Genomic DNA, 25,782 nt, shown 5'->3' with positions numbered 1-25,782 from the left:
AGCATAGTACAGCACAGCCTAATCTACCCACTGCCTGCCCTGAGGCATGGAGAGGGGAGGCCCAGCCATCTGGAGAAACTCACCGCGAATAGTCAGAGGTGGAAGGATGTGAGACACACACACACACACACATATAGGTACTAATACCAGTCTATTTCTTAAACCTGCAGCATGGTGGAAAACACATGAAAGATATGAAAACATGTGTCACCCGCTGACTGTAACAGAGCCACCATGGGTAAATAAAGATATGAGCTTTCACTGCATTTGGTTCGTCAATCATCTACAATTCCCAATTCCTTTGCTAAAATGTACAAGATACAAAAGACAATCTGAGAATATTGTTTTATTTTGTGGCTCTTTTTGTTTCTTTCTGTTTGTCCGTTTGCTCAGCTGGAAACTGTATGTTTCTGCAGTGAATCTCATATTCCTGATAGGAGTGTGATGGGTCCTCATGAGTTTGTCCCTGTGGGGATGGGGAAGATAAATGCAGTTCTATGATACTTCAGGAATGCAAAGGAAATCATGAATTACTGTTGGAGTTTAAATGGGAGACGAATAAAAACAAACTAAATGGAAGAGAGGGAATAATAATTAGGTCCCCTGACCTAATAATTAGGTCCCCTGCAAAACTGCACGAGTTGGCTATGGAACTTTATTTGAGTAAGAAACAACATTAGAAATGTATGGTATTCATCATAGTGTTGAACTGGGGTGTTAATTAACAAGGCAGAACAAAATACAAATAGTAACTGTCTCATTGTAATCAATGAATTAGTTCTATTGATCTGACAGACTGCTTTTGATGAACATAGAACTGCTCTATAACATGACGTACTGTATATGGGGCAGAATGGGGGATCTCTGTCTATGCATATCTACATCTATCTGTCAAACATAGATACATTTATATTATTATTTCTCTGGATGGATCAAATCCATTTCATACTTCTGTGACCCTGATCCATACCCAGATCATCCTAAATCAATTACTCTGACTTGTGTCTCTGAGTTTGATTAAAGGTGATAAATGATTGTTACAAATGTGAGCACACAAATGAGCCAGATCAATCCAGTAAAGCCAGTAATGCCACCAGGAGTCGCGTTCTGCAGAAAAGGATTCTGAAACATTCCAAGACGAAAGGAACAGCTAATTTAGTCATTTGCATTTTGTTTCTCTTCCTGGAAGAACACTACTTAACATTAATTGTTTAAGCCTTGTGTTCCTGGCTGCTGAATTAGAAATTCACAGGAGGAGAAGAAACCCTCTTCGCTTTGGGTCTGTGTATTTGTGTGCAATTAGAAAATATCTCAGTATCTGTGCAGTGGGTTATTACATTCCTGAGGGAATACAAGGTATATCAGTTTCTATTTAAGCAATAAGGCCCGAGGGGGTGTGGTATATGGCCAATATACCACGGCTAAGGGTTGTTCTTAGTGACGACGCAATGCGGAATGCCTGGACACAGCCCTTAGCCGTGGTATATTGGCCATATATCACAAACCCCTGAGGTGCCTTATTGCTATTATAAACTGTTTCCCAACAGAATTAGAGCGGTAAAATTAAGTGTTTTGTCATACCCGTGGTATACAGTCTGATATACCACGGCTGTCAGCCAATCAGCATTCAGGGCTCGAACCACCCAGTTTATAATTGACATTTGATTCCGTTAATTTCATTCCAGCCATACAGCAATCCAGAAACACTTGAATTGTGAGAGTGTGTGAGGGAGTGAGTGAGTGAGTGAGTGAGTGAGTGAGTGAGTGAGTGAGTGAGTGAGTGAGTGATTGAGTGAGTGTGTGTGTAGTATGACATCTATAGTTGCACATTTAAGGTGTAAATGACCTATCTGATAATTTTATGGTAAGACAGACAATCACCTTAAATGTGCAACTATGGGCCATAAGATGGCATTAAAGTAACAGTGACAATATCAGCTAAGCATCAAACCTGATTAGGATAATTGATAATGGACCATAACACTCAAAACAGTTTCTCACTTGTATACATTTTATGGAGCTACTGAAGAAAGTAGTCCAGTTATGGGCCATTGGGCAGAGTGTTTGGGTCATATAAATTTAAGTGCAATTTATTGGATGCAGTTTTATTGAAACTGGTGCTCTAAGATGTCATACTGTACTGCATGGGGTGGAGAGTCTTAATGATTGGCTCAGCAGTCTCTGGCTAAATTACTGCTTTTAATTTAAAGCTTCCACTTCTGAGATGACCAAATAAAGGATCTATTCAGACATATCCACAAGAGATTACATGATTTTACCACAGCAAGTGACATGTGGGAACAATGGGGGATTTAAGATGACTTGTTCGAAACGTTCTCAAAATGTAATTGGTGAAACGGACTATAAAACGTACAGTATCAACACAGTTATTTGTCTAGAAGAGAATGGAACAGAATATAACTTTATTATCCATTGACATCTAGACACAAAACATGGAAGCTGTTCACTTATTATGAACTTGGCAATCTGTCTTGAGAGGCCAATAGAACTATAGACCTGGAAGGAACAGATCTGTGAAGTCAAAGCACATTTCCTGCTAATAGTTCAATTAAAGATGGATTACCCTAACATACCACTGCATTGATTCTCATCTATAAAGTGGCTTCCTCCCCAGTCAATACTCGTCTTCTCACTTACCACAAAGCAGATCACTTAAAACAGCATCTGGCTAATTCTTACTGCTGTAAACTGGAGTAAATGGTAAGAACATACAGAAAAGAGACATTTGACAAACTGCTCCTCTCTCTGAGTTTATGATGTTTTTAGAAAGGCATAAAACCAAAGTTAAGATAGATGATGTGAATGAATTTGGGCAAAACATACAGACCCAAGTACTGTATTGGCAAAAGTTCAGGTAGAGGAAAGTATGCATCGTCTAACCATATTGCATGGTGAGTGGTTTCTCTCTCTGCCTGGGTGAACATAGAAATGCCATTCTAACTTAGATTGCTGCCGCATTGCCCTGAAATCTCTCTGCTTTCTGGTCCAACACGGCAATGGGAAATGAAATAGCTGCTAGCTTAATGACATGTAATATGTCATGCTTGAGGACATTAGTGATAAGCAGCTCTGTCAGAATGTATCTAATGTCTTCCTGAATATTTTTCGCTCTCCTTGGAGCAGATCAATAGGTTGTGTTCAACACATACACTTTCCTATCCACTAAATGTATATATTTTGGTTTGCTCTGCGAGATAAATTAATTTTGTGTGAATCTTTCTCTCTCTGTGTGTGTGTGTGTGTGTGTGTGTTTGTGTTTGTGAGAGTGGAAGAGAAAGAGAGAGAGAGTGTGTTCATTGGTTTATTCGGATCCCAAGCTTTTGCCAAAGCAGACGCTATTCTTCCTGGGGTCCACACAAAACATAAAACATGACAAGTAACAAAACTCTGATACACTGATAGACAAGGACAGTCACACACATTTTTTAATAGAACACTATAAAAACAATACAACAACAACAGAAATAATAATAGTACAAACAATACAACAACAGCAAAAGAATGTGTGTGTTGGAGTGTCTGTATGTATGTGTGTGTCCCCTTACAGTCCCTGCCGTTCCATGAAATGTAGTTTAATCTTTTTTTTAAGGCAATTTTGCTGTTTTCCTGAGTAATTGGAGATGGAAGGATCTGTATAATACTGTGCGTCCCGTGAATTCCTTTTGGACTTGGGGACTGTGAAGAGTCCCTGGTGGCATATGTATGGTTGTCTGAGCTGAATTCTATTTGATTATGACAATCTGGAAATGTCATTAGAGCAATACTTGTCATGAAAACTAGAAGAGAACAGTTCATCTCTCGTCAACCCTCAACCAGGAAAGACTGGCAGGCATGTCGTTGATGTTCTGCACGGGCAGTTAAGGGCAAGGCGTGCTGCCCTCTATTTGAGGCAGCTGCAGCTGGGTCTATTCTTTGTTGCACTTGACCATATTACTGGGCAGTAATCAAGATGGGACAAGACCAGAGCCTGAATAACAGACATACCCCTCCCAATCTTCACCACAACTTTGTCAATATGACTTGACCATAATAATTGATCATCCATTGTTGTAGCTAGGAGTTTAGCTTCCCCAACTTGACCAATGCTCACATCCTTTATGTACAACTCCAGCTGAGGTTTAGGTCTTAGAGAATGTTTTGAACCAAATACTATACTTTTAGTTTTAGATGTATTTAAGACCAGTTTATTATTAATCACCCATTCTGATACTGACTGTAACTCCTTATTTAGAATTCCAGTTAGCTCACTGGCTTGGGTGGTGACATGTAGAGTGTGGAATCATCCGCATACTGTATATACACTATATATACTGAAGTATGTGGACATCCCTTCAAATGAATGGGATTTGCTATTTCAGCCATACCCATTGTTGACAGGTGTATAAAATTGAGCACACAGTCATGCAATCTCCATAGACAAATATTGGCTGTAGAATAGCCTTACTGAAGAGCTCAGTGACTTTCAACGTGGCACAGTCATAGGATACCACCTTTCCAACAAGTCAGTTCGTCAAATTTCTGCCCTGCTAGAGTTGCCCCGGTCAACTGTAAGTGCTATTGTTGTGAAGTGGAAGCGTCTAGGAGCCACAACGGCTCAGCTGCGAAGTGGTAGGCCACACAAGCTCACAAAACAGGACCGCCGAGGGCTGAAGCACATAGTGCGTAAAAATCGCCTGTCCTCGGTTGCAACACTCACTACCAAGTTCCAAACTGCCTCTGGAAGCAACGTCAGCACAATAACTGTTCGCCGGGAGCATCCTGAAATGGGTTTCCATGGCCAAGCAGCCGCACACAAGCCTAAGATCACCATGCACAATGCCAAGCATCGGCTGGAGTGGTGTAAAGTTCGCCGCCATTGAACTCTGGAGCAGTGGAAACGCATTCTCCGGAGTGATGAATCACGCTTCATCATCTGGCAGACCAATGGACAAATCTGGGTTTGTCAGATGCCAGGAGAACGCTACCTACCCCAATGCATAGTGCAAACTGTAAAGTTTGGTGGAGGAGGAAAAATGGTCTCGGGCTGTTTTTCATGGTTCGGACTAGGCCCCTTTGTTCCAGTGAAGGGAAATCTTAACGCTACAGCATACAATGACATTCTAGACAATTCTGTGCTTCCAACTTTGTGGCAACAGTTTGGGGAAGGCCCTTTCCTGTTTCAGTATGACAATGCCCCCGTGCACAAACGGAGGTCCATAAAGAAATGGCTTTGAGATTAGTGTGGAAGAACTTGACTGGCCTGCACAGAGCCCTGACCTCAACCCCATCGAACACCTTTGGGATAAATTGGAACACCGACTGCGAGCCAGGCCTAATCGGCCGACATCAGGGCCCCGACCTAACTAATGCTCTTGTGGCTGAATGGAAGCAAGTCCCTGCAGCAATGTTCCAACATCTAGTGGAAAGCCTTCCCAGAAGAGTGGAGGCTGTTATAGCACCAAAGGGGAACCAACTTCCATAATGTCCATGATTTAGGAATGAGATTTTAGATGAGCAAGTGTGCACATTCTTTTGGTCATGTGGTGTAGTCATTCTAGCTTTGTGTATGACGAGTGGCTAATAATTTGTAAAACATAGAGAAGAGTAACGCCCAAGGCAACTTCGCTGAGGGACATCCCACTGTATCTATCTGATGTTAGAGAAGCTGTGTGTGTATATTCGGTATGTACAGAGCCTTCTAGCTGAAAATCTGTCAGCCAGCGCTTTTATAAGCCCAGTCATTGCACAGTCATTCTTAATGCAATCATGTGTTAAAAATATTTCTGGGGCCTTGATTAATAGCTAATATTTGGATTTCTCAACTGGTAATTGGAGGCAGTATGCTAGAGGCAGTATGCATTTTGAAAACATATAGCTACTTAATTGTTTGAAACCTGAACGTTTTGCTGCATATTATGAGTCATGTTTTACCTTACATCATAGTCGCCAAGGCAAAATCCTACCATATCCGTGGAAGCAATTATTTATACAGACGTCCATATGCCATTGAAACCAGTAGCTTATTTCTCTCATGTTCTATTGGTTTTCAACTTTCATTGTCTGGTAGCCAAATGCACATTCCTTCATAGCCTGCCTTGTGCGCATTGTTGCGCTAATAATGTTAAGAAATAATAGTTTATCTGTTGCATCAGATTCATTGATTTTTAATGTTTTCTTTTATGTAGCCTAGGTCTACTGGTTGTATGAATTTGGGATCTATTGTACTGTTTGGGATATTTCTTTCTCGAAAAGCTGACCAATAAAATAGGTCAACTTTTCTACTATGGGGTATAGCAGATTGACATAGGCTCATAGGCGTCGCGTCTATAAAGCTAGGGGAAGCTAAGCTTTCCCTAAGTAAATTGAATTGCCAAAATTATATAGCCTAATCCTGGCTATACATAAATAAATACAATCATTCAAAATAGGCTACTAAAGCATGATTTGGCCACAGAGGATCGTTAGCTTCCCCTAGCCTTAAAAAATGGCATTGTTTTAAATCACATTGCCTACAGTCAGAAGGAAAGGCTGCACGAAGCAAATACCAAAGAGATTAGTGTTGAGTTGCTACTGTCAGTGAAAAGTAGAGAGGCCCAGGTATTTTGCAATATTTCAAAATAAGAGAAGACAATGAAAAATAAGAGAAGACAATGAAAAGACTCTAATCTGTCTTTTAGTTATCAAAATGCTCACCTTAATTGAGGGAACAACACTAGGCATATGGCCTATCTTATTGGTACCAACCGAGCTCATCGGCCATGTCCCCAGTGAGTGCGCACCACGCATATTCACTTTGTCATTGTTGGGTCAGTGCCACTTAAAAGTTTGTTTTTGGACAATAATTTCCTTTTCCAGTTTAGATGGACATCATATTCTATTCGTGTCTCCCCTTCTCATAGCCCTATTATATGGACAATGTCGTTTTTATTGATTGGTTGTCAATGTCAGGAGAGTAGGCTACCGTGTAATTTGTTGTGTTAAAAAAGATTCTGCTAATGTCTCCAGTCATATAAAGTGCAGTAAAATTGCATGAAATGTGTTTTTCCAATGCTAAGAAATAATAAACAGATCTGATATTGCCTATATCCCAGCCTCTACACTATACTCAGCCATGCATTGAACAGTCTTTCTGCGAACAAGGATTGAGTTGTATTACTATCCTAAATGATGACTATCCAATCTACTCATCACATTACGAATAGTAGGCTATTTTACATAAATCTGAAAATGTCATGCATGGAATGCTTTATTATAAAGGAGGATTTTTATGGTGAAAATGTGCTTCCTCAAACGTGAAACTCACGCTCCGCCTATGCATAGGCTAGTGATTTTGCTGTCGTCTTCTTGGATGAGGAAAAGTGCGCGGTAAAAGCACACATCATTGCCTCTTTGACTTGAATGTTCTGCTAAGATTAATTACCACCATCTAAATGTGATTTCTGTCATTCTGAGCACCGTGGGTGAACACCCTAATCAGGTTACGCACCAAATGCATATGGGTCCGGTACATTTCTCAAATGTCTGATAAATTTAAATGCTGCCGGTCAAATGTCCCGCCACATTTTCATAACGGAAACCCTGCTCCAAAGTCTTTTTCCATTGTTTTATGACATGTATCTTGGTTTGGGAATGTAATTTATCCAATTTAGTGAGCAAGTCAACAATATGTCAACCAATCAACTGAGCAGCCTGACTTGTTTGCATAATTTCTTTGAACCATACAATTTTTATATTTATCATCAATCAAGAGGGCTCTAACTGTTCTCACAGTTAATTTCTTAACAGGCGCATACTTGGCAACAATTGTCATGAATAATTTTACAAATACTTCCAGTGCTGCATCTGGATTCACTACCTCATACACATCAGAACAACATACATTGTTTTACATCTTCAACAAAAGAGTCATGAGAAAACATTTCATATGAACTCTTATAAATGACTTTAGGCCCAATCTTTGGCACTTTGGCTTTCCTTGTTATTGCCACAATGTTATGGTCACTGCAGCCAATAGGAACTGATATTGCTTTGGAGCTAAGCTCTGCAGCATTAGTGAAGATATGTTCAATACAAGTGGATGTCAAAGATCCAAAAGTATTGGTATGCACTCTAGTTGGATGAGTGATAAGTGTTAGCACTTGGTGGCATATAGCAAAACCCTAAAATAATAGGCTTTAAATGAGGCAGGTGAACCTGCAACTAAAACACTTCAATAACACTGACATGAGATCTTCTAGTATGAGCTTTTTTTTTGTAATTTCCTGGGAGATAGACATACCATTATTCACAGTCCATCAACCAGTTGATTCCATTCCTTTACTGAGATTTGTGTGTATTTGGTATATGTTGTGAAATTGTTAGATATTACTTGTTAGATATTTAAATCTAATTAAAAAATTTAACTTTTATTTAACTAGGCAAGTCTGATTTACAATGATGGCCTAATCCAAGGCACTTGTCATCTCCTATCTGGACTACTGAAACACGCTGTTGGCTGGGCTCCCCACTTGTGCCATCAAACCCCTGCAATTTATCCAGAATGTTGAAGCCTGCCTGGTGTTTAACCTTCTCAAGTTCTCCCATGTCACCCTGCTCCTCCACACACTCCACTGGCATCTAGTCAAAGCTTGCATCCACAACAAGACCATCGTACTTGCCTACGGAGCAGCAAGAGGAACCGCCCCTCCCAGGCTATGCTCAAACCCTACACCCCACTCCGTTCTGCCACCTCCGGTCTGTTGGCCCTCCCACCCCTAGCGGAAGACAGCTCCGCTCAACACACTCCAAACTCTTCTCTGTCCTGACACCCCAATTGTGGAACCAACTTCCCCCTGAAGCTAGGTAAACAACTCCAGTGTAGATTTGGCCTTGTGTTTTAGGTTATTGTCCTGCTGAAAGGTGAATTAATCGCCAAGTGTCTGGTGGAAAGCAGACTGAACCAAGTTTTCCACTAGGATGTTTTAAAATGTTTTATTCTGTACAGGCTTCCTCCTTTTCACTCTGTCAATTAGATTAGTATTGTGGAGTAACTACAATGTGGTTGTTCCATCCTCACTTTTCTCCTATCACAACCATTAAACTCTATAACTGTTTTAAAGTCCCATTTGGTGTAACGTTCGTTCTCCTCCTCGTCTGAGGAGGAGCAAGGATCGGACCAAAATGCAGCTTGGTATGTTTCCATATTTATTTTTATAATAATAACGAAGACGAAAAACACTTAATAAACTACAAAACAATAAACGACGTTACAAGACCTGAACATGTGAACTTACAGACAACGAAGAACGCAATGAACAGGAACAGACTAACAAACGAAACGAAACAGCCCCGTGTGGTACAAACACTGACACAAGAACAATCACCCACCAACAAACAGTGTGAATAGCCTACCTAAATATGGTTCTCAATCAGAGGAAACGTAAAACACCTGCCTCTGATTGAGAACCATATCAGGCTAGTTAACCAACCTAAACATAGAAACAAATAACATAGAATGCCCACCCAGCTCACGTCCTGACCATACTAAACAAAGACAAAATAAAGGAAATAAGGTCAGGAACGTGACATTTGGCCTCATGGTGAAATCTCGGCAACTGAGTTACGAAGGGCGCTTGTATCTTTGTGGTGACTGGGTGTGTTGATACACCATCCAAAGTATAATGTATAACTTCACCATGCTCAAATGGATATTAGATGTCTATTATGTTTACCCATCTACCAATAGGTTAAATAAAACGTTTTTTAAATCTCTGCCCCACATGCCCTGAAAGATGGGTCACGACTGGTATGTGTGTGTGTGTCTGTGTCTCTCTGTGTGTGTCCTCGAGGGAATAGGTCCATTTGTGTGTACATGCAGCACACTGTCATCCCCAGTCTAAGGCCTGTAACAGTAATGAGTTGGATCAATGAGCTGACGTACTGAGGATGAGCTGACGTACTGAGGAAGAGCTATCTGGACTGTCTATACTAGCACGATACACCCACCAAGTGTCTGTTTGTTTCACACTCATCCTGGATGAGGTGACTGACTCAAAGTTGGTGGCAGCAGTAGCACAGCACTGAATACGAATGACTTGTCTTTGACGCAACAGCACTGACAAATTAGCCCAAGAACTGAAATAGCTGCCCATAAACCTACATTATTCTATTGCTTCGACTGCTCTTAGGAATTAATGTGTTTATGTGGAATGAGTAAATGTGGTGGCTCTCTTTAGTGGGACATCTATTCATTAATTCCATGGACCGTTTGATCATGAATGATAATAACCACCACACTAATAAAAATCAATCCTCAACCAGACATGCGACAGTGTTATTCCCTCTTCTCTGTAAATCCCACTTTCAATCATGGTAATTAATCAGTGTGATCATTAGGAACCAAACACATTAGCTATAGCATTTCCTACTGCTTTCTTCTCCATTCTCATTGGTCCTGGTGGACTGGCTTTTTCCAACAAAACATATCTTCCGTATCGCTACTCGAAAATTAAAATGATTCTAACTTGACTATATGTCAATCAACTGTCTGCATTGACATACATTGCTTAAATAAATGACCATCCCCTCATCCTGAAGTTATTCACCATGGGGTTCTCTCAGAATGTTTCTCGTAACTGTTTCACTATCTCTGATTGGACATCTGTTCCGGGACACTCATCTGAGCACAATTAATTGGTTCTTGTTAATCAAGGCCTAAAGAATATATTATTCCCTACGGCAATAATCCCAATGGCTATGAAGTTGTCACAACATAATAATCATCCTACGTTCATGACAATAATATTTATGAATGTATCGTCAGTTGTTCCAGTCCATCAGCGGCCGGCTGGGTCCCAGAGGAGCCCTGTTCACCACGTTGTGTGAACAGCCTTGTCCAGTGTCACTATTCATCTTAGCCTGCGGGATAAAATCAATGCTTCCAGAATGGTGTTGTCCAGAAAGGAAAATGCAAAACACTGTAAATCAGAAAGGACCTCCTGTAGAGAACTAGTAACTGTGATTGATCTGACTGTGGACTATGGAGAGGAAGCATGGCGTGTGCAGGGGAGCACTTTCAAAAATGAAGATGGGAATGAGATACGAGGGGGGCTGTGGCGGTCATGAAATTGTCAGCTGGTGATTGTCAAGCAAATAACTGCCGGTCTCACAGTAATTGACCGTTAATTAACATAAACATGTTTAGCATCTCCTGGCTTCCATGCATAGCCTACAAGCCACTGATGCAGACTTTTGGAACATCTACATTTGTGACCGAAAGCCTCGATTTGGTCTTATGTAGCAAAATTTGAAGTTGTGTTTTTTACAATGGATAAAAGTAGAGACTCAGAGCTAGAAAATTGTATATCATACACTGCAGTTGAGGAACAATGGGAAAGTAATTCTGCTTTGAAAGTTGATAAACTCGTAACACCACTTACGAAAATGGCCATTGAATGTTTTGGTACACCTACTGGAGAGCTCTTTGTCTACACCCATTCAGAATCGTTCACACCTTCTTAAGCATTGGCCCCAGCCATCTCTTTAAGGATTCACATGTGAGGTCATGTGGTAAACACACCCTATATCAAATCAAATCTAAGTTTATTTATCACATGCCCAGGATACAGAAGGTGTAAATGGTACAGTGAAGTGCTTACTTGCATAGTAGCAATATCAAAAAAGAAAGTGTAGAGATAAAAATATTTTATAATTATTAGATGACGCTTATCCAACACACTTGTCTACATTGATGGTTAATGTGAAGGAAATTCTATAACCACCCCCAAGCCACATCTAGCTAACATTAGGCTATAACTAGCAATGCAAATGGATTTCTGATCCAAATAATATTACTGCACAGATCATACATGTAACGTTAGCTAGCTAGCCAGCAAGCTAACGTTTGCTAGCTAACAGTATGCTTTGACTTGCAATAATAACGACTTTCTGACAAAATTAAAAGCATATATCTGAAAATGTAGCTACTGCAGACTCTCACCCGTATAAAGGGATGAACACTTCACGGCAGACTGGAACCATTTAACTCAGTTTAGTTTGTAGTTTTGTTTGTAGCTACAGTTCATCTTCTTTTGCCAGCATTGTGACAAGTCACTCCGGTTCACACTGACGGTGGTGTGGGCAGAAAGTAGCCCGTTAAATTTTTCAAACTGATCTGTCGACAGCGCCTGCTAAATTCAAGGTATCAATGTTGAGAAAAGTAGCACAACTTTTGTAGATCTCGATGGCTATGTTATATCTTTCAAAAACATCACGGTAGAAAGGACTGTCAACACATACCGAACAGCTCACGTTATAGACAGAAGCATGTTACATGGCAGACTAATCCAAACTTATCTCCCAGCATGTCCAGACTATCCATTATCTCTGCCAATCATGGCTAGCGGGAAGGTTCCTGGCTTTTTCAATAGCTAAACTAACTAGGCTCGAAATGTAAGAATTTTTGCCGTAGGAACCGGGGGTTCCTCAGCTGGCTTGTTGGGCTTCCATGCCTTAGCTAGCTCGAGTTTTTCTTGCCTCGGTTGGCTTGGCAGGCTCCCATCCCATGTCATACCTCAGCCGGCTCTTCGGGCTCCCACGCCTCAGTCGGCTCATCAGGCTCCCATCCCATGTGATGCCTCAGCCGTCTCGTCGGGCTCCCACGCCTCAGCCGGTTCGTCAGGCCTCAGCCGGCACTTTGGGCTTCCACATTTCAGCTGGCTTGTCCGGCTCCCACGCCTCAACCAGCCCGTCAGGCTCGCCCAGGTGGGACGCCGCGTGAGGGGGGGGGGTACTGTCACGCCTGCTCCTGCTCCCTTTCTCTGGCGCTCGAGGGCACCAGGCGGCCCATCATTACGCACATCTGTCACCATCGTCTCCCAGCGTCTGTCCTCACAATAATATACTGTATGTGTGAAATTAGTTTGATTTAGAATGGACCATTCTCATGCACCTGTCTCGGAACAGGGGAATTGGAAAAAAATATGTCTATGCACTTAAATAGCTAAATGGAGGACCTTTTCCCTTGGTTCATTTTCATGCCAGCCAGGTAGGCTATACTCCTGTTGTAAAGCAAAGCAATATGCTTAATATTAGGAAAGTTGATAAATAAATACAGTAGGCCTAGCCTATACAAGCTGATGGGATCCTCTTTTTAGAGGCCATCACTGTTTTCTCACGCAATTGCATAGCCTATAGAAATGTTGAACAACATGAGCTCTCATGAAGTGTTTGAATTTATTTTCGAAAACATTTGCATTGCTATCAGAGTGATTAGAGGGACAATGGAGTGCTGAGTACCCGGCAATTTAAAGTTTGGTTGGCTACGAATGACCATCAGCAGTATCAGAGCTTGAAGAAGCCTAGTTACCATGACTAAACAGTCACGTGGAATTTGACTGCGGTCATGACTTGTGACTGCCGGTGCGGCGGTAATACAGTCACCGTAACAGCCCTAGATACAAGTACTTGGTATAGGCATTTACTAAGGCCCAGTTTTTCCAGAGTGGTCAGTAGTCATGAAACGGGAGAAATTCCATTGAAATGGAGTGCAACTCCCACAAAGGCCACTGTGCCTGCCTGCCAGCAGAACCATTCTGTTTAGCATACACACAGCGTCAACATATTTAAATTTGCTCCATTAAAATTAAAAACATTCTTGATATGATTTATGTTCTAGGATTGTGAGTCAACTCTTTCTGGGATATAGAATTCCATATTTTCCAACACAGAGGAATCATTAAAAGAACTGCAGAAAGTAGGTACTCATTTACAGTGCAGTAGAGTAAATAGTGTGGGTGAGGTACAGCATACAGTAGGTGAGGTCGATATCCACAGCTCATTTGGAGCAGAGATAGAATGGCAGGCAGTGCCCTGCCAATGTGTCTGTCATGTATGTTTCATTAGTCCTGGTACAAAGCCCCCTCCCTGTTTTCCTCCAGCTACCCAGGGAGAGGAGAACTGACAAGCTCAGCGCTACAGTAATTGGCTTCACTAAGATGACATCCCAGATATACATAGTTGGGGAAAGACATGAAAAGGTGCACTGTGTTAAGACTCTGTCCGGCTGTCTCATCTTACGGTTGTCCACTGACGTGGTGAGAACTGCCAACCTGTAGGTTTTATTCTAGTCCAAAAAGTATTGTTGAATGGTTGAGGTCTGATTTTCTCTAAGAAAGTGAAATTGGTTCAAGTACAATTTGTCAGATTTAATATTACAGAATTAAAATATAATTTTGGACTTTGAGTCTGGTGATAATTATGTTATTCATTTTGAGGATAACTACAGGATGGACTCAAGTACAGTCTTTACACTATAGTGTCATCCCAGGAGGTGGGTGGTGGACATCTGTCGTCTCGGAGGACCTGTCACATATATTTAAGTTCCTCCCTGCCTATGTCCGTCCTCCTCCATTCCTCCCTGACTCTCTCTCCTTCCCTGATGAGACACAACCGAGGTCACCAAGATGCCTTTGCCTCCTGTTCCTGCTTCTTACTTAAACTTTATTTAATTCAAACTAGAGTAGTCTCAGCCTACAGGGCTTGATTGACCTCTGAACCTTTCAGACTGGGAAAATAGGTTATAAGGCAGAAGCCACGTACACAGGAGATCTCCTCGTGATACTGTGGCTTAGAACAGTTTGAGTAGAAATTAGAGGACAACTCTGCTGGGAAACGTTTATACCCTCCACCGACAATGGGACAATTATGATAGTGATGTTTGTAGATGTAACGGGTTTGAACTGTTGAGATTTGTTGTTCTTGAACGTATTTTCCTCTCTGCAAGTGCCAGGTTTGCCTCGTTGTAATTAAGGGCGTAGCACGGTTATAAATGGTTGTCTATTTCATTCAGGGGATCCCCCTACTACAGTATGTGCAGGCTGGGGTTCCTTGGGAGGACGGGTGTGGCGACTGTGGCCTAAACCAAAGTGATGACAATGGATTGTGAGTATGTTTATGGCAAGGTTGTTCGTAACCGCTGGTACCGTTCCCCTTCTCCCATGGCATGCTTCCCTAGGTATGTATTTTGTGTGTTGGCCAAAAATGATAAGAATATTGATTAAAACGTGATTGATGATTGAATGCTTAAGTGCTGATGAAGTGCTGATGAAACTCTGAGGATGATAGCAGTAATTGTACGAGTGCTAGGAGCTGAAGATGGTGTCCATGAGAAGCTTTCTGATTATTTGAGAAATATAAAGCATTGTTGTGCTGTCCTGAAGGATGTGCTGTAAGACACACACATATGCAGGCACACAAACACTTGCAAATTTACAACACACTGCCACAACAAACCGAAAACAATCAGCGTAGCACAGGGCGCCCCTCTTTGAGGAAGCACACAACAGCCAATTACCCTAATCCCCTCCCCAATAGGCAACATGGCATCCGCTGATAAGGCTAAGCAGCTCCACACTCACCCATGGAGAAGAATGGGATCCCCAGCAGCGTGGAGTTAAACTTCCCGTCAGAGATGAAGAAGATGCCAGCGGAGGTCACGTTGGCGATGGCTATTGTGAGCACACCCAGCAGACCCAGAAAGGGCTTTCCCCTCAGGCAGTCCCTCATTGAGCTGGAGATGGTGGCCGCCAGCAGAAGGAGCACTAGGCTGACCAGCACCTCCCCTTTAGCCAGCACTCCCGTCTGGTGGAAGTCCCTCCACAGGCTGAAGGAGGTGAGAGACTGGATGTGCAGGTCCTCGCTGAGCGTGGACAGGCGTGTGATGAGGGTGCAGAAGGCATTCTCCCACTTCTCTGCGATGACGTCCTGCACCACGGGGCCATGGTTGCGAAGGTAGTAGGTGATCTGGATGGCCCGGGCAAACTTCACCTGCTGGTCTCGGCTGTTGGGCGAGAAGGCCACCCCACCCAGCTGGTGGCCGATGAAGGACACACGGCCATCCTGGGGGAGGGAGCACAGCAGACAGGTTACTATCAGACACACTGAGAGACGGATCTCAAGTCCCTACAGAGCGAAGCTGGAGATATGCTGTTTGGTTTCTGTTACCTGATATTAGCAACAGTTGTAATTTGTAGTTCATTGTGGATTATGGTTAAATCTTGTAAATGATTTGAACACTGACTCACCAACCAAACATTACAATATGCATGAATTCCCATATTTGATACATTTTACGTTAAGATAAATACTATATCATACTTAGCACCCATTTACTATTGCTTGGTATGGCAAACTATTCCCATTGTTTCTACTATAGTAAGTTGAACTGTGTATCTTGGATTCATGCTTGAGAATGTCCCATTACTACGGCGACTAAAGAATCAGACGACATGCACTGTACTGTATGATTACTTAAACACTGTTGAATAAAAAATGCATTAAACCAATCACTGGCTGCCTAGTTGTTTTTAGACGGGCATATTGTAGGTGTCCTATTAGATCGGAGCTCCACTAGTATAGCGATGCAGTGACAATAATTCTCCCAGTGACTGATATGTGGAGATGAGATATATGACACCACTTGACTGCCCTCCAAAGAAGATGGATCTCTTGGACAAGTGGATGAACAGCTAACTTGTCAGCCAATAGTGAAACGATGCAAATGTAATAAAGCATTGTTTGTTCATTTCAGACAAGGGCCCTAGCTGGCCTGATTTGATCTATGTTTGCACCTATTGTACTGTAGCCTACTGTACTGTACAACCAATCCTGAATCTCTTCAATGCAATTTTTTATGTTGATTGTACAATTGTAACATCAGCAAGTGAGGGATTCCATGGGGTATAGTAATTAAATATCACTTGCACTGTCAGCACAATAGGGAATTGCATGATATCATTGCCATTTATTCCCTACCATTATCATGTAAATGGAATATTCAGTAACACTGGGCCTGAACATTCATAGTATCAACCCTACACCACAAGGACTCCTCATACAAGCAGAAGCCATGAAATTCTGACATACCATCCAGGGATTTAACATTAGTAGTGCAGTGCTGTGGCTTGGGTTAGCATCAGACTAGTAAACAAATGAATAAAGCCACCAGCTGACATCAAAGCACTGAATGAAGAGCAAAAAACATGTCAAGACAATCTGCACAGACAGACGGGGAATATCAATGATGCAGGCGACACAACACGGCGACTGAATGGCGCTTTAGAAGTATCTGCCAAGAGGGGTGGAAAAGGTCAGTTTATTCTAACCTTAAAGCGGGAACTTGGGGGTTGGTGTCAAGGGGCGCACAAGGGCCAGAGCCATAGGGAATAAGGCAACTGCCTACAATCAGTGAGTGAAGACAGTGGCCTTGGATGTAGAGTAATGAACAGTGGTAGGATGTGCAATCTAGAAGTGATTTAGGGACAGCCCAGGTTGAATGAAAAGAGCAGGCCCAGTGCATTACTCACAGCTAGGCCTGGTGCAGGAGGATTAGCAAACCTCCCACCTGAGATTCTCTTATTGGAGGATATACAACACTAGCTAGATTTGTGCCTTGCGATTTAAGATACTCTGTGAAGCATAGACCTAATTTAGTACAGAACAGTTTTCAACTCAGTAACGAGCCATGTCACCCACTATAGTGAGTCTTCCTCAAGGCAGATCATACTCAATATTCTACTTTCCACACTCATTCATCACATGTGCTCAATGTGTCATGGTATTATCAACAGATCTGGTCACCTGTTGTAAAATTAGGCTACCTGTTGTAATTGTGTAACATCTGATTAAAACATTAACCTAATTTATAGCCTACTGTCTAAAATGACATGAGCAGAGGTAGCCTAACAGCCTTGCTATACATCTGCAGAGGGCTGCACCACAGCACACACTTAGGAGGCATAGCAACATCTTACAGGGGACAAGAGGATGCAGGCTCCATACTAGTCGATCAGCAATGCCATTCTATATGTGCAGGAGAGGGAGAACTGCACTGCATCAAAATAAGAAGGGACACATTCCCTCTATATTGGAGCAGTGCAGGGCCATGCAGCCAATTCACAACCTGCAGCTAACAACTAGCCTACATTGGCTGTTCAGTCCATTCTGAGTATTTCCTTGCCTTGCCTGCCTGATATATGAAGACATCCGCAGTCTACATAATAGGCTGAGCGAATACAACCACTGCTCATTGAAAAAATGAATGCAGGCTTCAGACAGTAGGTTATGGTCTCATTGCAGATACATTGTCCCACTGCTAATCCAGGTCATTCGGAGTTTGGGGTAGCAAAGCACGTCGGTCATGTTCTCTTTAAGGGTAACTGCCACCACATACGATACTCAAATCGGTAATTGATGCCCGCGGCCGGCGGAAACATTGTAGACTATCGTGTTATAAAACAAAATCCTCGCCGTCTTACCTTTAATGTTGTATTTGGATAGGTCACGAGCACCTTTGAAAAAGTGTGATTCGATAGAATGGCTAAGCGGATATCTTCGAATATCGTAATTATATCATCCAAGAGGCATCGCTTATCCCGATGGCTCAGGACACAGAGATGAGCGAAAGTGTAATTGAATCCCTTGTAATTAACCCGCAAATCCTGCACCTGCTTGTGAACCTGCAGGACCTGGTCGGCTAGCTCCAGTATATTTCCTCCAGATTTGGCAAGCAGAATCAGTCTCCCGTATCTGCCGGGGGTATGCAGGTCGGAATACAGCTTGTTTTTTGACTGGTCGATGGGGAAAAGACTGTTCGCAAGACTCCGCTCTACTTTAGCAAAGCTGTGTGTCGGGGCAACCAGTATCTCGATGTCCGTTTCGGGCTTGAATCGGCTCAGTACGGTAGATCCGAAAATGATGGTTAAGACTGCGGGAACGGTGAGGAAAAAAACCGGATGCCTACTAACAAATAAGCCCAGCCAGTAGAACGAAGCTTTGAGCCCTCTGTGTATCATTTGCCGCAGCATCCTCCTCCAGATCCAGCTTGCAGATGCCCAGCTTCTTCCTATGAAGCACATGTGACATGAGGCTCGGTTGCCCAGTTTAGTCAATCCGAATGAGAATACACTACACCTATAAAAAGAGCACTGCAGCAATTTGCAACAAGAACTGTCATATACTTATCATCTCTGCTTTTTTTGTTTCATTTCAAGCCATTCCCCTCCTTTACTAACCACGGACCAGTGACTATTCCTATTGCTCCTGCTGCAATAGCAGCAAGCCGCGGCCGTCTGATGTGCATGTGTTCCTAGTTCTAACTACACTATCGGTGGCGCCTGATTTATGTAGGCTACTTGACTGTAACCATGTGCTGGGATTAAGGGGGAAGACGGGGTAGTGCTGATGGTGGTTTATTGTAGAAGCACACACAATAGCCATATGAGAGTCGTGAAATATTCACTGGTGGCACAATGGCCAAATGCACTTCCTGAAATCACTTCCACCTCATGAATGGGGAAACCATACAGTTGCGCGTAAATCTAATAGCCAGTAACCTAGGTTAGCCTCTTGAGAGAGGGAGACAGCGGGTTTTACAAAGCCTTTCAAAGTCATGGGGAGTTTACTGATAAAGTACTTTTTGCACGTCAGGAGATTTATACTTCAAAGTCAAGTAAAGACACACTAGATTGCCTCTCAATGCGACACTTGTTTACATCTGCCACCCAACCTGGGACAACACTGTCAGTGACATCATTGGGTTACAGTAGGCTAGCTCACTTTTATCTGTTGGGATTCAGTGACAAAGGGCCTCAAGTCATCGTCTGGGGTCACATTTCTACAGTAGCCTAGGTCCTACACCAATGCAGCATTTATATATTGTAAGTATTTGCGTTGTTGGGAATTTTTGATGCCTCACAACAACTATTGTCAATCGTCCGATGTTAAAAAACAAACAAACTAGTTAATAGAGGCGATTCGGAACAACTGAGGTGGACAGCAACGCAATCGGAATTCGGAAGTTCAGCACCAGGACAGCAACAGCCTCTTCGCTCATGGGGCGTTTAAGTCCTTAACAGAGCCTGACAGGCAGTCTGTCTCCCAGCCTGCATGCCGCCCCCAAGACCAGAGCCAATCGCATGTGCAAGGAACAACTAGCCATCAAGCCACATTCAAACAGAGCCAGAAAGCCGAAGCCTAAAGGAAAAAGGTAATATAGCTAGTATCTTTCAAAATTAAAGCAGCTTTATACTGATATATCACTGATATTAAATCAGACTGATTTGTTGTAGATAAGCAATATTTTTGTGTTTGTTAGCTAGCTTGCTAGAATGGCTGCTTAGCATGCTCACTTGGCAAGCTAGTCTGTTTCATGAGAAAAGCTCCTCGCAGGCATATTAGCAGTCAATGTCTCATAGGCTGATGCATACGATCCAGTGGGTGAGCTCTATTCTTGCCAGGCTGATCAGATTCAATAGCAGCCCTAGAGGCTCATAAATCAGGGTGCTGCCTTGTTGGCTGTTTCATGAACAATTATTATGTCTATCAATATGAATGGTGTCAAAACTGCTACCTGACATTAATTATAGTAATTATTCCATCAATGATTGGATGTACTACTTTGTTTCACTAATGTTTTCTCTTTGTGTTATAGATGTGAAATGGTTGACTGTGACATGAAAGAAATAAAGGCAATCAAATCAGTCGTCCCACAGTCTGCAGTGTTACTTTGCTGGTTCCATGTACTACAAGTAAGTATCATCACACTATCTGACAGCCTCCTTTCAGAATTCAGCGTCACAATGATTATTTGAAATATTTACATATGAACATGCTTGCCAGGATAATTGCCAGGCTAATTGGTTTACATAGGACTACAGTGATAGCAATTTGGAAGCAATTGAAAAGGTAATTTAGTCCAAAAAAGGTAAGCATAACAAGAAATAGTAAGAAGGGTCTAAGATCCGAACTGTACACCGTTGGCTAATAAGACAAGACGGGGGGAAATGTTAGGGATCCATCAGCAAGGAACGCTGTGATAAGAGGAATGGTGTCTCTGCAGCATTACAGTACAGTAAGTTATGCATCTGATATTGTGTAACATAATATTGTTTCAACTTAATGGTGCACTCCTTAGTCCTAATATAAACATAACGGTAGCCCTGCCACATGATGCTGAAGAATGAGGTTGGAGAAATGTTTACCTCTCTCAAATTCATTTTTCAAAATAATCATAGTAGCCTCACACGGCCACCCTGAACTCGTGAGCTTCGACTCTGTTTCACTTGCCGTTTCAAACTATGAGTAGAACAGTGGAAGCTCAAGAGATTTCAGGTTATTCTTACTCTTATGAGGTTCTAGTCATAGTTCTAGACTGCTCAGAATGGCCACCAGTGACAGCCCATTGGGAGTTTTGAATGTACTCTGAAGCCATAAAATATGTATCTGTCATCGAGAGGTTTGTGTGTGTTTGATACATGCAGAATTTTGGGGGGGAGAAATTGCCCCCAATGAGGAAATAAATGCAGGTGTGATTGTGACACGGCTGACTAGTTCAGCAGAGGACCGAAAGTCAAAGTGATAAGCCATTTGAGAAGGCACATTAACAGTAGATGCCTTCAGAAGGTATTCATACCCCTTGACTTATTCCACATTTTGTTGTGTTACAGCTTGAATTCAAAATGGATTACATCTTTTTTCTCTCTCACCCATCTACATACAATACCCCTTAATGATGATGTGAAAATGTATGTGTTTAGAGATTTTAGCAAATGTATTGAAAATGAAATACAGAAAAATCTAATTTACATAAGTATTCACACCCCTGAGTCACCTTTGGCAGCGATTACAGCTGTGAGTCTTTCTGGGTAAGTCTCTAAGAGCTTTGCACACCAGGACTGTACAATATTGTCACATTATTCTTTTTATTTCCTTCAAGCTCTGTCAACTTGGTTGTTGATCATTGCTGAACCGCCATTTTTAAGTCTTGCCATAGATTTTCAAGACGATTTAAGTCAAAAGTGTAACAAGGCCTGGAACATTCAATGTCGTCTTGGTAAGCATCTCCAGTGTATCATTTGGCCTTGTGTTTTAGGTTATTGTCCTGCTGAAATGTAAATTTGTCTCCCAGTGTCTGTTGGAAAACAGACTGAACCAGGTGTTCTTTTATGATTTTGCCTGTGCTTAGCCCTATTCTGTTTCTTTTTATCCTAAAAAACTTCTTAGTCCTTGCCGATGACAAGCATACCTATAACATGATGGAGCCATCACCATGCTTGAAAATATGAAGAGTGGTACTCAGTGATGTGTTGTGTTGGATTTGCCCCAAACATAACACTTTGTAATCAGGACATAAAGTTAATATCTTTGCCACATTTTTTGTAGTTTAACTTCAGTGCCATGTTTTGGAATATTATTATTCTATACAGACTTCCTTCTTTTCACTCTGTCATTTAGGTTAGTATTGTGGAGTAACTACAATGTTGTTGATCCATCCTCAGTTTTCTCCTATCACAACCATTTAACTCTGTAACTGTTATAAAGTCACCATTGGCCTCATGGTGAAATCCCTGAGCAGTTTCTTTCCTCTCTTGCAACTGAGTTAGGAAGGAAGTCTGTAACTTTGTAGTGACTGGGTGTATTGATACACCATCCAAAGTGTAATTAATAACTTCACAATGCTCAAAGGGATATTCATTGTCTGCTTTTTTATTTTACCCATCTACCAATAGATGCCCTTTTTTGTGAGTCATTGGAAAACCTCTCTGGTCTTTGTGATTGAATCTGTGTTTGAAATTCACCGCTCGACTGAGGGACCTTACAGATAATTGTATGTGTGGGGTACAGGGATGAGGTAGTCATTCAAAAATCATGTTAAACTCTGTTATTGCACATACAATTTATTATGTGACTTGTTAAGCACATTTTTCTCCTGAACTTATTTAGGCTTGCCATAACAAAGGGGTTGAATACTTAGACTCAAGACACTTCAGCTTTTCATTTTTAATTCATTTGTAAGAAATTCTAAAAAGGTAATTCCACTTTGACATTATGGGGTATTGTGTAGGCCAGTGACACTAAACCTCAACTTAATCCATTTAAAATTCAGGCTGTACCACAACAAAATGTTGAAAAAGTCGAGGGGTGTGAATACTTTCTGAAGGCACTGTATCTGTAGATGCATGGACAGCAAGTTATTTGACTCTATTCCATTTCAATCTCCATGTTCTTTAGGTGGTAAACATTCTGCCTGAGGGGGAGGAGTCCAGGATGAGAGTTGAGGGGTGAGAGGAGGCTAAGAGGGGCACAAGGCGAGCCAGCCTCGGGGAATGCAGGACCAACCAAGAGGAGCACCCACAGCAGTACTCCATCCAGAAGTAGGTGGAGACGTATGGATTTCTTGCTTCATCACCTCCCAGGCTAATGGTTGTCGTATGAGCTTGAAACTTTCGCGCTCACGCCAAACGTTTTATTGTTCATCGCCTTGTAAAAAAATTGACTTATTATATGGACCATCAGTGAGACAGTGATTAACTCTACCCCCACTGATGTTCTCCATAGGCCAGCTTATTACGCAGACTCTGACGGACGGGTCCGGGGGGGGGAGAGGGGGGGAGAAGAGCACAGAGAAACATAGATACTACAGGTAGCTTCAACCTGAGGGGCAAGAGAGAATATGAACACCACAGTGGAATGTGAGTGCTTATCAATCTTGCAAAAGAGATTTGTACACTTGGTGTACAAGTCATGTGTCATCCTTGTTTACCACATGGTAAATGTAAAGTTGTTTTCCTGTCTTTCAGAGGCATCTCCTGTAAGAAGAAGAGATGGGGCTCATGGACCCTTGAACTGGGGCTCTTTTCAATACCCTGTAGCCATGGGGTGAGTACCACATGGAGTTAAGTTACAAAAGTAAACATGTGTTTTTGATTATAAGTCCTAGTGATGTGATGGATGGTTTAGCATGGTTACGGTCTCCTGAGGGCAGCCAACAGCCAGTGGAGATGGAGAATCAGTGAGTCTCACACACACACACACACACACACACACACACACACACACACACACACACACACACACACACACACACACAGATGGGAGGGGGGGAACAACACACGCACACACCACAACACAACAATTTTGGGAGGTAATATCATTGATTGATACTGGGAAGATGCAAAGTGCAACAGGTGTATAATTATATTTTTAGTAGTGGTAATGTTTGTATTATATATCCCTCCCATTCATCACAGACCATCAGAGGTGGAGGGGGAGGTGGTGGTCCAGGTTGCCATGGAGATGTGTCTGGACGAGTGGAAGGCCATGCAGGAGCTGAGGCGCAGTTTAACCTCCATAAGCCAGACAACATGATGCCCTCTAAGGACACGGTCCAAACGCATTGAGGTGAGTGACCCCTTCCGATTATAGCTGCGGAACTTGATCTTTGGCAGGACCCATAAATGGATAAACAATTTGGCATTTAGTTGTGTTAAAGTTGATGTGTTTCTATTCTTGTTCATATCTGATAATTCATCCACTAGAACAGGAAGGGGGAGTCTGTGGAGGAAGAGGACAGCCACCTCCAGTCTGCACAGGTCTGCCAATGACATCACTTCCCATCTGGCAGCCTGTAGCTCCCCAGTCTTTTGTATTATTGTCCCCTCCCTCAAGGAAGGAGGGGACAAGGCAGTTGGGAGAGAAGGGGGAACGACTAGTTTCCCTGAGAGAGCAGAGAACACTCATAGGGTAGGTATCCTCTCCTTTATTTGATGCTGGAAACCAACTACATTAGGGTAGAGGGTTTTTATATTTGTTTTATAGAGAGCAGAGCAGTTGTATTTTTATGTGAACATGGCTGGTAAAGTTTTTTTTACAATAAAAAAATACATATATTAAATGAAATACAGTCAAGACAATAACGATAATGACGAGACAACCATAAAAAATCTGACCATATTGTGAGGTGAAGAAACAAAATCGGTATTAGAATCCTATCCTATCCCTAACACCACTTTTGTTCATATGTCCTATTGTACTTCTCTCCAGGCTTATGTGCTAGCCTCCTGTTTACATTTGCCTCCTGGTGAAATGGGTTGCACTTTAACTCTTAAAATTGATTGGGCTGCATGTGTAGACACAGCCTAAGAACATGAAATATGTACTCTCGTGTGATCAGCAACCACTATCCAGTTTCTGTTCTCCGTTGCGCTAACCTAGCACAATTAAGTAAGTTTACAAGATTAAAAGAGCAAAGCTCGAAAAATGGTGATTAGTGAATGGTGCTAGCGAGGGGTGTCCATGAACAGAGAATTCCATTGGTTCTTGTGTAGCTGTAACGGTCCTGACCTGTTTTATGTTGTTTTTGTATGTGTTTAGGTCAGGGCATGTGTTTTGGGTGGGCAGTCTATGTTATCTGTTTCTATGTTGGTTGTGGTTGCCTGGTATGGCTCTTAATTAGAGGCAGGTGTTTTGCGTTCTCCTCTAATTAAGAGTCATATTTAGGTAGGGTGTTCTCACTGTTTGTTTGTGGGTGATTGTCTCCTGTGTCGTCGAATGTATGTACCATACGGGACTGTTTGGCTGTTCGTTTATTTTGATGTCGTCTGTTTCCTGTCCGTGAGTTTACGTTTAGTTATGTAGTTTATGTTCAGGTTTCGTCGACGTCGTTTTCTTGTTTTTTTGTAAATTTGAAAGTGTTTTGTGTTTCGTGTTGCCATCGTCGTATTGAAATAAAAGATGGCTTATTTCCCAAATGCTGCATTTTGGTCTGATGATCCTTCTCTCCTCTCCTCGTCCGAGGAAGAGGAGAACGACAGCCCTAACAGAATCACCCACCACGCTAAGACCAAGCGGCAAGGGAATGCTCAACAGAGCAACAAGGACTCCTGGACTTGGGAGGAGATCCTGGATGGTAGAGGACCTTGGGCTCAGCCAGGGGAATATCGCCGTCCCAAGGAGGAGTTGGAAGCA

At 42.2% G+C, this 25,782-nt stretch overlaps 1 protein-coding gene across 1 annotated transcript in view; it reads right to left on the bottom strand.

Annotated features, from left to right (window-relative positions):
* LOC139556384 (patched domain-containing protein 1-like) overlaps nucleotides 1-19,145 on the bottom strand; it is a 34,954-nt gene extending 15,809 nt beyond the window's left edge. The window contains exons 1-2 of the mRNA XM_071370289.1: nucleotides 18,294-19,145; nucleotides 15,396-15,876 (exon numbers count right to left, since the gene is read on the bottom strand). Of these exons, the coding sequence (XP_071226390.1) occupies nucleotides 15,396-15,876; nucleotides 18,294-18,893 (1,081 nt within the window). The 5' untranslated portion in view covers nucleotides 18,894-19,145. The remainder of the gene's footprint in view (nucleotides 1-15,395; nucleotides 15,877-18,293) is intronic.
* Between the last annotated feature and the right edge of the window lie 6,637 nt (nucleotides 19,146-25,782).

The sequence above is a fragment of the Salvelinus alpinus genome, chromosome 27 (assembly GCF_045679555.1).
Source record: "Salvelinus alpinus chromosome 27, SLU_Salpinus.1, whole genome shotgun sequence".
Lineage (NCBI taxonomy): Eukaryota > Metazoa > Chordata > Actinopteri > Salmoniformes > Salmonidae > Salvelinus > Salvelinus alpinus.
This window is presented reverse-complemented; position numbering and strand designations above follow the sequence as displayed.